This window comes from Passer domesticus, chromosome 8, assembly GCF_036417665.1.
Source record: "Passer domesticus isolate bPasDom1 chromosome 8, bPasDom1.hap1, whole genome shotgun sequence".
NCBI lineage: Eukaryota > Metazoa > Chordata > Aves > Passeriformes > Passeridae > Passer > Passer domesticus.
The window spans coordinates 43954002-43970551 of record NC_087481.1 but is presented as its reverse complement, the minus strand read 5'-3'; the positions used below and the strand labels follow the sequence as shown (position 1 = coordinate 43970551).

The 16550-nt window shown below is 39.5% G+C and overlaps 1 protein-coding gene and 1 long non-coding RNA gene across 13 annotated transcripts in view; one reads left to right on the top strand and one right to left on the bottom strand.

Moving 5' to 3' along the window:
* LOC135306653 (uncharacterized) overlaps positions 1–3486 on the bottom strand; it is a 30058-nt gene extending 26572 nt beyond the window's left edge. The window contains exons 1-2 of the long non-coding RNA XR_010367463.1: positions 3188–3486; positions 2685–2822 (exon numbers count right to left, since the gene is read on the bottom strand). This is a non-coding gene — a long non-coding RNA (uncharacterized LOC135306653). The remainder of the gene's footprint in view (positions 1–2684; positions 2823–3187) is intronic.
* Positions 3487–7541: 4055 nt separating this feature from the next.
* Positions 7542–16550, top strand: part of KNDC1 (kinase non-catalytic C-lobe domain containing 1) — a 57995-nt gene continuing 48986 nt past the window's right edge. For 3 of the 12 annotated variants that reach the window (XR_010367453.1, XM_064430962.1, XM_064430963.1), the window contains exons 1-3: positions 7542–7933; positions 12488–12686; positions 15982–16040. Coding sequence is in view for 4 of the 12 variants with exons in the window: in XM_064430962.1 (XP_064287032.1) it covers positions 7835–7933; positions 12488–12686; positions 15982–16040 (357 nt within the window). In the remaining 8 variants the exon portion in view is untranslated. The remainder of the gene's footprint in view (positions 7934–12487; positions 12687–15981; positions 16041–16550) is intronic. The other 9 variants (XR_010367457.1, XR_010367458.1, XR_010367454.1 and 6 more) reach the window with 8 other exon arrangements.

Sequence of the window (16550 nt, the reverse complement as noted above, 5' to 3'; positions counted from 1 at the left end):
TCTCTGCCAAGAACAGTCTGATCTCAGCTCCTGAGTGCTTCACAGTGAAGTACTGCAGCCTCTGAGCTTCCATGGAGAGCAGTTTTTTTCCTAGGGTAAGAACGGAGAACAGGTTGCTGGATTAGCAATGCTTTTCTTTTGGAGGGTCTGTAAGGAATACGGAGGACAGCACCTGGTATGCTCCCAGGAGATTTGTGGTATTGTGTCTTGCACAGGCAGAATTTCTTAATGCTTTTCAGTTCAGTGTCAGAAAGAAAGAACTGCATTGACCCAAGTGTGAAACACAGTAGTTAAATCCTCACTGGAGACAAGCAGTCACAGCAAATCAAAAAGATTAAATTGTAAATATTGTCTATTACCTCTGTCCCTTGTAGAAAGTGTTATTCTGTGTTCTAGTTTCTCTTTATGTTTTATTGAGAAAGATTCCCTGAACAGCCATGGTCATATCTTTGGGGAAAGGAGCAGTACACAGACACTCGTGGATTGCATACCAGCTGTTTGGGACACCAAGTGATTGTTTTGGAGACTTTAGATTTTCAGGATGGGCTTTTCCTGCTGGCTTATTAACTTCAAGAAAAATTTAAACAATTCAGTTTGATTCACTGACTCATAGATGGGAGGCTACTTTGTCCTGTTAATGTTCTCCTTTTCCTTATGAGCAGCTGATAACCATCTCTAGAGGAAATCTAAAGGAAATAGCCAAATGACAAAAAAAAGCAATCTGAGGGTTAGAATGTGGCATGCACTTAGTTAATTTTTATGTTTCTTTCATATGAATTTAAGTCTTAGTTAATCATTATGAGATGTTTCTCTGAAGGATGGTTGGTATTATGCTGTATCTTATTTCCCATGTGAAATTGCTACGGGCACCATATTAGATTTTATTATGCACATTTTCTTTTAAATTTATCTTCTGTGCAACTTTTTCTTGTGTTTTCAAATGAACACCACTAAAATGAATTAAAAGAGCAAAGGGACCAATAGGTGGTTTAAAGACAATACTGTGTTATGAAGACAATATTATAACGTCAAGACTAAAACAGTTCAGAATCAATTGCAGAATATTTTGCAGTTATTCTATAAATTTGGCTTTCCAGGTTTATGGGTTAAATTTCCATTTGGTATGAGACTCCTGTGTAATGCTGAAAGTTATTTTCATGATGCCTCACTTTACCACGTGAAACAAAGTGGACTACATTGCAATACAAGCTTATTGTAAGATATTGAGATAAAGGAAGTCATATAACACTCCAGAGTGATATCAATAGGAAGAATCCCATTATCAGTCTTTCCATGTGTGTAAACACACACATGCGTATTTCTGGATAGATACTACCTATGAAAAACCTAATAATCTAATTGAATTAATGAGACAACAACTCGGAAATTCCCAAATACCAGACTTAGCACCAGATTCACTTTGGACACATACCTCCTCTAGTCCTAATTTCCCAGTTGTGAAAAAACTAGTTGTGTTTGCATATCAGGTTATTACTAGGTTATTTGCCCATTTGCATACAAATAAAAACAATTCCAGTCTTTGATCTTGCATATCTGTGAGTTCCCTTCAAAGGAAATTATGCCATGACAGTTTTGCTTTTACTTCAATTTGGGCAAAACTATGTTCTTTACTTCTGCTGTCTATTTCAGCTGGTAGAGAAGGGTAATATTCAACTGCAACAGCATAGGATATTTAAAGAATGACAAAGTGGAGATGCCTTAATGCAAAGCACATTATTCTAAAGTAGCTCCTGATGGAAGCTATCTATGCCTGGAGTGCCACCTAGTAGAGTTCATGTGAAAAGAATACAGGAATTGAAGAGGCTGCTGCAGTTCATTTGAAAATGTATTAGATGGCTGAAAGATGTCCTGAGGAGGAGAAGGGTCAAGCATCCTTTTATCATCATTCATATGAAAACAAATGAAACTACTGTTCAAAGATGCAGTGAAATAAAAATCTTTAGACAGTGGACATGTGAGAAATTAGGAAGATGAAGAAAAGCACATACTTAAAGAAATATATCAAGAAGAGAGATACAAGAGGAAAAGATCAGATCTCCTAAGCACCTCAGGAAATTATGAAATTAAATTTCATCAGTATTATAAATACAACAAAAGTGTAGTGCAGTAGAAAAGCAATCATGACTAGAATGGGATTTAAGAAAATGCACTGTTAGGAAAGGATGAAAACAAAGTCAAAGGCAACAGAACAGATGTATACATTAAGTGGTAATTGGTAAAGAATTAGAATTAAGATTACATAATAAAAGACAATGTTGGGGCAAATGTAAATGAATGTAAGTAAAGGCTGGAAATTAAAAAGTTGCTAACATGTAGGAGCAGGTGGAGTTTGATTATTTCTTTGTAAAGAATGATGTGACAGGTGTCTATAATGACTGCAGACTGTGCTTCATGAGTTAACTCATAACTTCTTTAGTTAATTCTTTTACCATTCAACCCCATGAAAAGAGTAGGCCTCTGTATGGGTTTCCCCATACAGTAAACAGTCTATGCATGTAGTTTTCTGATCTTCTTCGTGAATGCATGGCTAACTCCCCCCTATCGCCTTTGTAAGATTCTGTACCTGGAATACAAACTAACCTACCACTTCAGGCAAGCAGAAGTTATGCTCCTCTATGAGTCATAGCAGTAATGGGGCCAGTTTAAAAATTGTAGTTCCTTACCTTTGAATTCTTTCAGGCTTTTCAGTAGCAGGAACACAATTTGCTTTTTATTGCAATGCTTTCTCACTGCTGCCACAAAGGCAGCAGCAGTTGGCAACTGGCAGAAAGCTCGTCTCTGTCTAGAAATCCAAATAACTGCTAAAGGAAGAATGGTAGTTTTATAGACTGTGAAAGTATTAAAACCCATGGCAATAAAGAGATCTCTGATTAACAAAACCCAAACAATTGAAAAGGATACAAGTCACACACACAAAAACCCCAATTCTTATATAGCCATCCTTCAGTTCCTTCAGTTTCACCCAAACTAAATTAAAATGAGAACCTTCAGGCAAATTGCCATTAAACGAAAACTCTTAAAAGGAGAATGTACAATCTAATTATAGTGTAACAAATGTGTACCTTTCATCTACAAGGCTGGTACTCCAAATTATAATAGTCAATTATGATTATATAATCTATTAAAAAGAATAACCAAAGTGCTATAATGAAAAGTAAAAACCTACAAAAGAACATGAAAGACATCTCCAGTGGCTCAAAGTGGTGTAACAGTAGTACCCTATACAATTTCCTTTCTCATGTAGCCTTTATTTAGACTTTGGGTCAGAGACAAGGGTGCTGACAGTCACTTCCTGAATTCTCAGGAAAGCATTCCTTTTGCCCAGTGCCCACTGCATTATTTTTTATAATACCCCATGAATGTAGCTACCTGGAAGTAAAAGGCATGCAGCTAATAACTAAATCAATAAATCACAGTTAAAAGAAGTACTGCCTTTTATTTTGCAGGTCATTCATATATTTGCAAAAAATCCATCCTTCCTCCCTCCCTCCCTCCCTCCCTCTCTCCCTCCCTCCCTCCCTCTATTACATAATCACACAATTAGAAAAAATACTGAGAAATTCTAAAGCATGCTTAAAATTATGGAACGGTTTCAATTCTACAAATTAACAACTGGAGCAGGGTCTTTCAACCTCAAAAGATGAAACTAAGGGAGACATGAAAACTTTACAGTGTCATGAATGATAGAAAGATGACACATAAAGACTCTATCCACCACCTTTTTAAACACGAAAAGTTAGGGGGCTCAAATGAAACAAAGAATTTACTATATGTGTGAGTCAGCAGAGGAATTTTGTAATAGGATATGGTAGATAGTAAACCCATTCAGACTCAAAAAGTGAATGAACAAATTCATTAAAGAAAAAATATTCAAGTGTCTCTTGAACCAGTAGACACCACCACTGCCTTAGGGACTATCTGAACTCTGACACTGGAGGCTCTGGGAACATTGTACATTACTACCTTGATCCTGCACTCTTCTCTACACATCTGCTATCAGCTGCTATCCGAGACAGAAATCAAGTCAACTGCTTCACTGCAAATGCTCCTTGTCTAAAAACTACAAACTTCCCTACTCCAATCCATTTCCTATAAATTTGATACAGCTTAAGGGTGATGCCTAGAGAGGCTACCTAACAGAGGAACAGAGGCTAGACAGTGTTGAATGAATAAAGTAGGTATTTAATAAAAAGGCCTTCAGAGGATACACCTTGGGCAGTACAAGAGCTTGGCCATGGCTCTACCCAAGATGGACCTAAGATGGACAACCGGTCACAAGTTCTCAGACTTTCATACGTTTTGGTCCATTTACGTATTGAGGTTAATTGTGCAATTACAGCTCCAGGTTATGAAGTCCCATCCTCCCAGATTGCTCTCCTCAATTTGTTGTTGTTTACACTTTAGGGGCCTGAAGCTGCAATGTTGTCCTTGGTTCTCTGGCTGGAAAAGGACAGTTTTGTGTAACTAAACTGTGAAGAGAACTTGAACAGAGTTATAAACTATAGCATTACAGAATCTGGAAAATATAAAAGCTAAAACTTAAGGCATCAAGGGGAGCATTCTAAAACTGCGAGGACAAAACTCAGGTGTATTTGACCCATTCCCTCTGCATTGTCTGTAATCATACAGTCTAAACCACAAAGCTCCATGTTATTCAATGACTTTTTGGTCAAGAATTTTCTCATGTATAATATCTACGCTATATTTGGAGTTTGCTTTTTCTTAGCTTTCCATTTTTAATCTAGTATTAAGAAGTCAAAATCTCTAGTAATTGTGATTCCTGGTGTAATTGTTGCTAAAGAAATCTCAGATCATATTCAAAACCTGATCACAGGTAAGTGAAACTTCTCTCTGGTACTTTAACAAAACAATTTTAATCACAGTATATTCATTTAATCAATGCTAAAATTTCTTATTTCTTTTCCAGCTATAGACTATTAGCGCAAAGTAATGCTTTTATTTCTGCCTTTTGAGAACTCTCACTTCTGAGAACCTGATTTGTCTTCTATTTGTTTTTAATATGATACTCACCTGCATATTCAGTCAGCCTCAGACTCAGAAATAAATTTCCACAGACATACATCCATCAAAATGTTTTTCAAAAAATGCCTACCAATAAAGACCTCCTAGGAACTTACACTTCCCTAAGCAATATTGTGGAAAAAAAGAATGGAAAATATGACTACAGACAAACTGACAGCTTCATCTATATGTGGGGTTTTTTAAAATGCTGAACTGTGTAGTGTTGCACATCCTCCAACAATTCCTGTGAGCCATGACTAATTGCAGCAGTTAATAAGAATGAATATTCTAGCCTGAGAATTGCCACGTGAATGTATCAAAACAAATTGCAATGCTTTTTCTGACTGTTGCCTCAGCTGTGAGGAAAAAAACCCAACACTATTATTGATGAGAGCAAAGGCTTAGCATAGCAATTTTTTCTGGAAAAAATATACAAAATATACCAAACCATGTCAGTTCCAGGGACTGTTCTGTCATGCCCATCATGACACTTGTAATAAGGCTAAGTCCACTACAAGTTTCTGTTTACAGAATAATGTTGCGTCTGTTTCATTTTGTTTTCCATTTTGTGCATATTCCACTTCATATAAATAGCTCTTCAGTAGAGCAAATAAGTTAACCAGAGCAATCATAAGATAGGTCTGAAGCATCCTGGATCACTTGGAGCCAGTCAGTCACGTACTTACTCTGACAAAATCTACCTAAGCCTAGATGCAATAAATGAATAATGCACGTCCAAATAAAGCAGGGTAGGTGTGTGAACCCAAGCCTGCTAACGGGTATTCCTTGCTCAACAAAAAACACTGATGCTTTCAAAAGTAGCATGTGAATTTCTGTGCAATTTCCACAGGTTTACCTTAAAAAATAATTTTTCAGGCGTATTTGTGAATGCTCAAGCAGTGATTGCAATGGAGTGCCATCTAAGATGCATTGATGGGTGAGTGTAGATATTAGGTCTGGTTTATACACCAGAGAAACTTTTCCTGGGTTTTTTTCTATTTTTTTTTTTTAATATTGTACTTGAGTCCAGCCCACAAAAGTCCAGAATTCTTGGGTTCTTCTTAGGTAGATTGTGCTGCCTGAGGAAAATATTTTGCCAAAAACGCTGGTAAAATAGAGTTTAAGAAACTTTTATATTTTATAATTACTGTTGCTGTCATGTTGGCCTTTTTTTTTTTTTTTTTCAGAAGTACCAGGCAGTTTTCCATGCTTCAACACTTGTTCACAAAAGCCTGAGTTACCAGATTGTATGTATATATATTGTTCATATCAATTTAGTTCAAAAATGTTAGTGAGAAGATAGCATATATATGAAAGACTGCAATCTGTCTGAGATTGGCTTTTTTCTCAGAAGCATGCCATGATTGTGGAATGTATCCAAATAACATTCAGTTGGGAGAAATCTTACAACTGCAGGATGACTTTTATGGGGCAGTTAATCAACGTACCTTTGTTTGCTTCACAGTGTTTGTTAATGTATATTTTAATAGAGTATTAATCTTTTCCATAGAACACTACATACAAAAAAACCCACTCTCTTGCTTTGCTTGATTGTACTATGCACAGATTAATTAATTAACATACTTCATCTTGACAAAGAATTATTGATATAAAGGAAAACAGAATAATGAAATTGGAACCATTATTTTCCAGTAGCTCTAAAATTTAATTACAGGAGAAAAGAGTCTATTCTCTCCATCCACCATGTTTTTACAGCAAAGATAAAAGATTGTGATGGGGCTTAACTTTTATCAGGAGACACCTGGTCAGGGGTTACTTGTCCATTACCAAATGCCGATTCCCATTCCCAGGCAACAGCCTGTTTACTCAAAACAACCTGAGCTTTCCATGGGGTTTGCTTGAATTAAAAACCGGCTTATGGGGGTGGTGATTTTGAAGGAATCCTTGATTGTGAACCGTCGATTTCAAAGCGGAGTCTTAATGAAGTTCCTTGAGGCCCTCTAAGCCCTTTGGCCAGCAAAAATGGGCCGGGGCTAATGAAGGTAAAGCTGGAGACAGCGCCTTGGTCTTGTTTGTGGTTGTTATGGCTCGAACTGCGTCAAGAGTTATGCCACGAGCGTGCAAATACTCGGCCACCTGTCCTAATTCTGGACACCGGTTTATGCAGCAAACCCAGCGGTTCGCGGAGCCGGTGGTGGTAACGCGAGCCCCGGGGCGGGGATCACCGGCGGCGGCAGCGCCCCGGCACAGCTCCGGTCCCCCGCCGGGCACCAGGCACCCTCTCGCCCGACACCAGCCCTCCCTCCCCGCCGCTGCCGTTCGCCCGCAGAGCGCAGCCGAGAAGGACCGGCCCCGGCTCCCGCAGGGCCCGGCGGCCGCAGCTCGCACTGCGGCGGGCGTGCTCCTCAGGGCGCAGGGCCACGGCACCGCCGCCCCACGGCACCGAGCGGGGGCGGGGGCCGCGGGGCACACAGCGCGGTGCGCGGCCATCCCCCGGCGGCTGCCGGGGCCGCCCGGGGCGCGGCGGGGGCGGGCGGCGCCGCAGGAGGGCGGGAGCCGCCGCAGTGAGGCCGCGCGGGCGAGGCGGCGGCGGCCGTTGCCATGGCAGCGCTGCCCCGGGCCGGGGCCTGAGCGGAGGGGCGGGGGCGCCCCGGGCCGGGCCCGGCAGGGGCGGGGAGGGGGTTAAAGCGGGCGGGCGGCGCCGCGGGGGTCGCCGCCGGGGGCAGCCCGCAGGCGGGTGTGAGGATGAGCCACGGCGGGGGCCGAGGGCCGTGCTCCGAGCGCGCAGGGAGGCTGCGGAGGTGAAGCCTCTGCTCCCTCGCCGGGCGGGATGGAGACTCTTGGCGCTGCAGAGGACGTGTTTTATGAGGAGGAGGAGGAGGTGAACTGCTACGACTTTGAGCCTCTGCCGACGCTGCTGGAGGATGAGGTGAGTGAGGCAGGTGCGGGGATGGAGCCGCCGCCCTTGCGCTCACCTGTGGTGTACGGCCTCAGGCCGCCCGCGGGAGGCGGCCGGGCCGGGGCGCAGCCGGGCCCCGGGAGCGGCCGGGCCGCGGCCGCAGCGCCGCTCGCTTTCCGCGTGTGCTCCGCCGGCGCCTCGCTGCCTCCTGCCCCGCCGTCCCGGCCACCAAGTTGGGCTTAGCCCATTGCCGTGCACCTTCTCCACACAACAGCAAAGTCATGGTCCTCGAGTGCGGGGTGTCTCGTCACTGCTGTCGTAGCCGTGGGTTAGTGCTGCAGTCGGCAAGTACGTGTCCTTGTCGCACCCGATCAAGGGAAATTTACATGGGCAGAATAATTTCCCGAAGCTGCCAACCGCTTTTTTGTCCAGCCGTATATTGCTGCCCTGTGCTAAAAGGCCTTTGACACTGGGAAATAAATACCAAAACTATCCAACTGTTAAATCTGTTTATTCTGCTGTTATGCCAAGTAACCTGTAGCTAAACTCAGTTCTTGTCATTGCATTTTTCTGGCTCTATTATTGGTTTTGCCCTTGCTTTTTGTTGCTCTTGCTCACCTTTATATCTCTTCACATGAAGTGTGTTTTTTATCCCCTTGTGAATGTCAGGGCAAAATGTTTGGAGATACTTTCCTTTTTTAAGTAAAGGCTTGGTGAACTGTATGTGAGCTGCTCATTCCCCGAACCAAATCTTGCAAACTTTCTAACTTGCTATGTCAAGAATCCGTGCTGAATCAGGAGTTAAATGCAAGTTTGAAAATGCCAGCCCCTTTCATTTTTCCTAAGTCACCCATTGACTTGGCAGTTTGGTTCTTCCACTGCCTGTAGTGCTCAGTGCTGTAGGCCTTCTCAGACAGGCCCATGCAAAATCTTGGAGGAAGATGGTAATGGCCTTATTTTTTACACATTGACCTAAACACCTAGAGTATTTTATCGGAATGGAGAGGGCCAAGCGTCAACTCTTCTGTACAAGAAAGAACAGGGCCCATTTTTCATACCTGTTCAATGTATATATACTTTGATTGTGGGTTCCTATGAGTCCCATCTATTTAGTTATTACAGAAATGTAAAGAGTGTCAGTATTTTTCTTGGGAGAATTGGCATGACCTGGTGATAAGTTGATAAAAAAAAGCTGCTTTGAATTGTATTCAGAGAGCTTACTAAGGCAACCCAGTGTTTTTCTTCAGATGTGATGAATGTAATGGATGGCATTTGCCACATTTTCTGTGATTCTGGACTAGATTGTCTTGAAGTTTGTGTGAATTATTGTGGCAAAAAGGTGTCAGAAGGCTGTGAGTGCTGTTGTACTGAACTCTGAGTTGCTTAGTCATTTAGTGGAGTCTGCTCTTCTTGTCATTGTACCAAGTATAAAGAATGATGTTGGTGTCTGATGCAGGTGTTTTTTTACAAATATGTGAAGCAGGAATCTGCCTGAGCTGAAGACTAGAAAATGCTAAGGATGAGGGTGTATTTTGATTTCCTCTCTTTGCTAGAACCTTGTTAATTTCATACTCTTTAATATTTGATTTCAAAATTTTTAAGAAATGGTCTGTGGCAAATTATTTTTTTTTATTCCTACTCTCTCTTAATTATCTCTCCTTAATTACAGGCTACTGAACAGTTTTGTACTTGCTGAAGAAAATATAAGGGAGAGCTGGAAACTAAAGTGAGCAGTTAAGCATGGTTGTCTGGTTGGTTTGCTTTTTGTAGCTCTTAGTGTTAAAACCAGACACTTGTCAAACCAGAAACAAGTGTCTTTTGCTGAAAGTGACAAAAAAGAGGCATGAACATCTCTGATATTTACCACATTTGAATGAAGCAGCTTCCAGTGATCCAAAGTACTGAAGCAGTTGCTCACCAGAAGTTTCAGCTTGCCAGAACCTCCTGTGTTGGAGTGTTAAAAGGATGGTTTTTTCCCACAGTGGTAACTTTTGGTCTGTGCTGCTTTGGGGATATGAGCTAGTCAAATGCAAGTCTCAGTGTTTTCAGTGCTTCATTCTCTACAAAGGCCTTGCTTAGCTGCAACAGCATCTTTAATAACTGAGGTCAAGGAAGAGTGATCATTTGGGAAATTTGTGGTTTCTGTGAAGTAAGTAACTTGCTGCCCTGGAGCCGTGGAAATAGAAAGGCCTGCAGTATGGTGGTGGTGGTATTTAATCTTTTTTTATGTTAGTTTTATCTTCACCTAGCCATACACTGCTGATGGAAGCCATGGAACATTCACAGGACTTCTTTCCTTTTTCCTTTTTTTTTTAATTTTTCTGTATGACATAACTTTCCCATCCCTGGGAAGGAAGATAAACTAGGCTTATCTGACATTAGATCATTACCTTTTGTTTACTTCCCAAATAACCACAAGACAGATATTTTGTAGGTTTGTGCTGTAGATATCATTGCTGATAATTATTATTTGCAGTGGAGTTCAGCCTCAAAGCTTAACTCAAAAGTTCTCTCAAGTCCTTATTGTGACTGGAATGTGATGCTGAGGCTGTCTTAAAGATTGCAGGTTTAATTTTTTTCATCTGCACTCTAAATTAGCTTCTTACGTCCACATGCAAAGATGAAACTCATCTTTTACATCTTGATTAGTGAATCATTATTTTATTTCTCCGTTGTGGCAAATGCCATCATGTCACCTAGCTGGAGGATTCTAGGAGAGTTAAAAATAATTGCTCAATTCATTGTTTTGATCACAGAGTTTCTATTTTTTAACTCTTTTGCTGGCCATAGAATAAGAAGTTGGTGTCCTCTTTCCAAGCCTGTCCTTATCCCACTGCTCAGTTTGGTCAGTTTCAAAGCGTAATGTTTGTAGGAGAGCTTCTTGCCATGTGTTTTTGTTTGCAGATACAGCAACCTCTGTGCTGCTCTTCATGCGTGGAACAGCTTCTCTATGGAAATTTGCAAAGCCTCCTGATCCACCCTCACACTCTGATGGCAGCATTACACAATTGTACTGAGCATAGCACAGAGAAAATAAGATTTTGTGCTGAGATCTTTTGCTGTTCATTATTGTGTAGGACTGAATTTGATGAGATCAGGATCCATGATTAGTGCTAGAAGACACTGTGGTAATGCTGCCATTAGTAAATCAATCCACGTGTAGGCCACGTCTATGAAAAATAAGACCATTGAGAAGAGAAGTTCAGTTTGCCAAATAGCAGTGAGTTTCTTACCTCATATTTATTTATTAAGCATTATACTTTAGACTAAAAAGCACAATACACTTTTGGACTGAGGTTAGGTTCTTATTTGAAGGATATTATGAAAGCAATGCTTAATTCTCTGAAAGGCATGTTAATAAACTGTTAACCCCTTCTGTGTATAGTAATCCAGATATCATTGATGTTCTCCAGTGCTGGAGTAGGTAAAGAAATTTATAACTGATCTCCAAGGGATTAAAAGTTTAAACCACAGCAGTTTTCTGAGCTGTAAGGTACTTCACATTCTCTTTTGCTGATTATGGCATACTTTATTTTTTTTCTATGCTAAGCAATGTGTATCTACATCTTCCATTCAGGGTATATTTAATATCACTGTGTAATGAATAGTAGTTGTAGCTCTGATACAAAGTAACTTCGTAGATTACCTTTCGTTTTTGTTACCTTATTTTTCCTTAGAGATGGAATTGATGTTTTGTTTGTTTGGGTTTTTTTTTCCTCATTCCTTTAAGTTTGTGAAGATTTTATTTCTCTAGCTGTGGATAATGTATTAGGTTTGTTTTCCAAAAATATCCATAGAGAGGCTGGTTGCTTTGAGCCAAGCAATGTTTCTGAACATCTTGACCAGGAAAGCCACATTAGAAACACATTTGTTTGTGAATGGACTCATAGCCTTACTGTGATAATAGCGCCAATACAAGCTGACTACAGTTTAGGACAGCAACTTAAAAACTTAAGTCCATGAGCTGTTTTGATCACTAAAAGCTCTGGATGTAATGGGGAGGCCTAGGACAACCAAAGTGTTTGGTTTTAAGACCGAATATAAAACCACTTCTCCTATGGCATGTTTGGCTTTTCAAAGTTATTAAATGGTCTACACCACTAAGCTTCACAACAGCATCATTCTTAAGACAGGCTAATCTAAAAGGTACTTTTTCTCTGATCACAAATGGTAGGGAGAACTGCTGTGAAGAGAATTCTTAAGTAGTTTATATAAAAAGACACCTGGGAAAGCTTGAAAGGCATGGATGAAACAAAATGTTTTCATTTAGTCTCTCTGCTTTTACCTCCAAGTGTCCTGTTTCCTTTGATGCAGTGTTTATGTAACTTGCATATCTCCCGTAGTATTTTTTTTTACATTGGCGTACTGTGATATCTTTGTTCAGGTTAACTGTGCTTCTTAAAACATCTCTGTATTAAGAGCAAAGTCATGCACTTGGTGTTTCTTGGGGTGTTAATCAGTGTCCTAGAAAGTCTGAGAACTTGCTGGAAACATTACTTGTAGCCAATTATGTCAAATTTAATCTATGATAGAGAAAGTAGTGTCATGAAATCCAGGGTAATTTATTAATTCATATCTTGGCAGGAGAATGTGTCCCTTGCTGATATTTTGTCGCTGCGGGATAGCTGTCTTACTGAGCAGGATATTTGGGCAATTTGCCTGGAGTGTTGCCATTCTTTGAAGAGCATTGCCCATTCTGCAATCTTCCAGACACTCTGCATCACTCCTGACACTTTGGCTTTTAACACCAATGGCAATGTATGCTTCATGGAACAGCTCAGTGGTGAGTATTTATGTTTCCAGGCTGTTTGTTTTAGAACTGTAGAAACTCATGGCGAGAAACTGCAGTAAAACATTGTATTCTATTTTTAAGATTTGCAATTAAAATAAAGATAAAATAAAACTTATTTGGGGTGTGTATATTTTCATGTGAAACTACGTGTTCAGTTTTGTACTTGATGAACAAAGACTGTTCTGAATTTGCTTAGAAAATTCCTCCTAATTATTTTAAGACTTATCCAGGTGATAAGTCTTCTTTATGTCCATTTTAAACACACAGATGTATACCTGTGTGTGCAAGTCTCATCCTTTGTAAAGCATGTCCTTCACCTCTTACAGATCTTCTGATTTCATGGTATGTTCTATTTCAAGAGAAGTCTGATATTCAGTGTATCTTGGTGATTGTGGCCATAAAAATGGAGCAATTGCAAATATTGCATATTTGCTATTAAAAAGGAAAGTTCTCTCAAATAAAGGCCTTAGTTTTTTTAAAGCTCTCTCTTGGATAAAAAATTATTACTTTTTAAGTAATGATTTTCAGACTTGCCAAGTATTGGGACTGATTGAGAAGTTAATTTTAATATGTTAAAAACCAGTATGTAGTATCATGGAAGATGTTCATGGTATCGTAGCAGATGAGCAGGGAGATGCTTGACTTCAAAAAACTTCTTGTTTCATCTTAGACAAAAAAGCAGGTTATGGTTTCTATTCCTTTCTCATGTGATGCATCTCAAGATGATAAGTCTTCAGTTCCTTAATGATTTTACAGAAGAAAAGTAAAGAAAACCAAACAGCTCTTACTCTATGGTACTTTTAAAATTATGTTGGCTTATAACTAGGAGAACCGTTCTAGTCTAGATACACACCAGTCAAGTTTTTGTTGTGATTTCTTTAGCCTAATTTATTTTTAAATGTCTGTCTGTTTATTCTTTCACGCAAAATCTAGATCACAGTATTTAGAAAAAATACTGGAATAAAAATGAGATAAGGTAACATTGCAACAAGTGAAGATTTTTTTGCCTCTTTAGAATTAAAGATAGTCTTTCAAATAAATAGAACATCATAAAATATAATTTAAAAAGATGAAAATATACCTTCATAATTGTTGTGATTTTTTTATTAAATTCCCTAAATAGACATGAGACAACTTTTAGTTCCATATTAATAGGGTAATGTGGAATCAATTTCCTTTATTTTAAGGAGCTTATCATACCTTGAAATTACAAAAGAAAAAGAAGCTGGCTTTGTATAAGCCAAGGGTATGTGAAAGACTTGTTGAAGAGCATAAATCTAGTGGATGAAAAATGCCCCTCAGCTGAGATCTTTGCTTGTAGCTAGGGAAGAGAAAAATCAATTTCTTCTTAAATGTTTTAGTCTAATTGAATAGCTGGCAAACAATTGATCCAGGAATGCTGTGTTCATGTACTTAAAATGTGGGATAACAAATTCCTGTGCAAAGCAAATGTACAGATTTACTTCCCTGAACTCATGTTAGTCTCTAAGGAAAAGACTTTTCATTAGTTCTCTTTAAAGAAAGGTATGTTTTCCATAGGAATGCAAAAAAGTGACTCCTATGTTCTATTTCTCTCATGCTGTCTTTGGCTCTTTCTCTCAGATTTTGTTACTGTTTGGTTAAAAGATAGCTTGTTGTAGGCACTTGAGGAGGTTGTCCTTTTTGCTTCCCTGCAGTTGTTGCTTATGGATTTATTCTTCCAGAAGAAAATTATGACCTCTGGATTTGCTTTCCAGTGAGAGAAAATGAACAGCCTGTCATCTCTGCTTTAGCAGCAAGTTCTGCTTTCTGCAAGTTCTGTGGTGCTAAAGTGACAACCATTCAATAGGATGTTCTGCCAAGGGCTCTGTTACCTTCTAGTCTCTTCAGATCACACACATTTTCCCATTGTAAACATTATATTAAAAGAATACACTGAGCTGTACCAGTGATAAGTTAGATACAGTTAAGTACAGCCTTCAAAGTGTTCTATGGAAAGAAAGGGAAAAGGTAGGGGGGAGATAAAAAGGGGTAGTAGTCTGCAGGTGGGGGAGAGGGGAGAACAAAACACCTGTCCATTACTTTCCTTCCCCTTCTGCCTCCTCTGCCCACCCCCAAAATCAGGAAAAAATATGGTGGTGGGTAAGAAATGCAAAATTGTTTGCATAACCTTCTTTTTCAGTGGGAAAATACGTTTGGGAATGTCCTAAGGAGCTGTAAATCAGTTACTGTTTCTAGTCAGCCATGCCACCTAGCTGCAACGTATGAGTATGTTTAAAAAGTCCTCTCTAGTAGTCTCTGCTATATAACTGGGATTAGTAAAAACTTTGTATTACACTTCTAAAGTACAGGCACAAAAGCTAAAGTTATGATGATTTAGAATTAAAGCTGAAGTTATGATGATTATGCTGTGCCTCTGAACATACTATTTTTTTCTTCTTGTTGAGAAAGGAAGCACGCTTTTTGCATGTAAATCATCTCAATCATCCTGACTTCCCAGAAGGATAGATTAGGTGAGTTGGATATGTATGTGAAGAGTAGGCTTTTTAGTTGTGCTCCTGTTGAGTTCCTTGATGTTCTTTACTGGGTTCATGTGACGCAAGTGTGGTGTGATACTGTTTACCTGCTTGGATGCAGAAATAGCATTAGACTCTCATAAGAGAGTCTGTTCTTTTCTTCTTTCCACCTCCTCACTCAGAATTGGCTGCTGCAGTAGCTCAGTTCTCTGCTCAGCAGCACATGCATGGGCAATTTACTTCCTCTACTCTTTTATCATAAGTAAAACAAACTAAGCAGAGAGGTCAGAGTTCTAAGCTGGCCTGTAGATGAAGAAGCAATTAGCTGTTCAGACTGGCTGTGCTGCTTGAACCCTTATCACCCAGGTCTGTAATGGAAAATAGTGAGTGGAAGTGTCCAGTTAATCAAATCAAACCTCAGCCACACCTGAGCCACAGCAGCTTAATGTGATAACTGGGTCCAAACATAAATGCCTGAAGGCAAGAAGTGATTAGACATGTTAAATGTATTTCTTTGTGGGTGTTTAATCTGTTTTGTTTCTTAGTAGGGAAGTTATGATACCTTCTCGGAGAAAGCTTGAAAACAGCACTTTATTTTACTTCCAGCACTGTAAACATGAATAACAAGTTCTTTGTACAGCGCATTGGAGTGAACCAAAATACTGCTATCCAAAGTTTCTTTTGTATCTGATAGGAGTATACATGTACATTTGTATCATCAAGTTGGTTTGTGTTTTTTGTAAACAAGACTACTAATTTCTAATCTGGCATGTTTCCTTTTGTTTTCAAAGATGATCCAGAAGGTGCCTTTGTTCCACCAGAATTTGATATCACCGGTAACACTTTTGAGGCAAGTTCATAAATTTATCTGTAAAATAGAGGGGGAGGTTCATAGTTTTAGTACCTCTGGCAATACCAAATGCTCAGCATTCTCAGTATATAATTTTAGACCTTCTAAAGATCGTGAGTAGTAAATGGTGCTGTTTAGATATGTTTTGTGAAAATAAAAAGTAAACTTAAAATGCCATATTAATTTTTGGCATAAACATTTGTTCACTAGCTGTTAAAATGTGAGAATCTATTTTGGCTGAATAATGTGTTATGCTAAACCACAGCTGGCCTATGTTATGTTCACTGGTACCCTTCACTGGTTACATTGGCCTGTCTGGGGACTAGCCATGAACTTTTATGACTGAATATAAAATTTGTTTGCTATCCTCTTCAATAAAATAATTCAGGGAAGGGTAATCAGCAATTTTATATTTGATTTAATGAAGAAACAGATTACTGTCTGTTGCTTTGTAATGCACAAATGCTCTACATTGTTAAATTAAATTAGATTTAAATTGTTTATACTAAT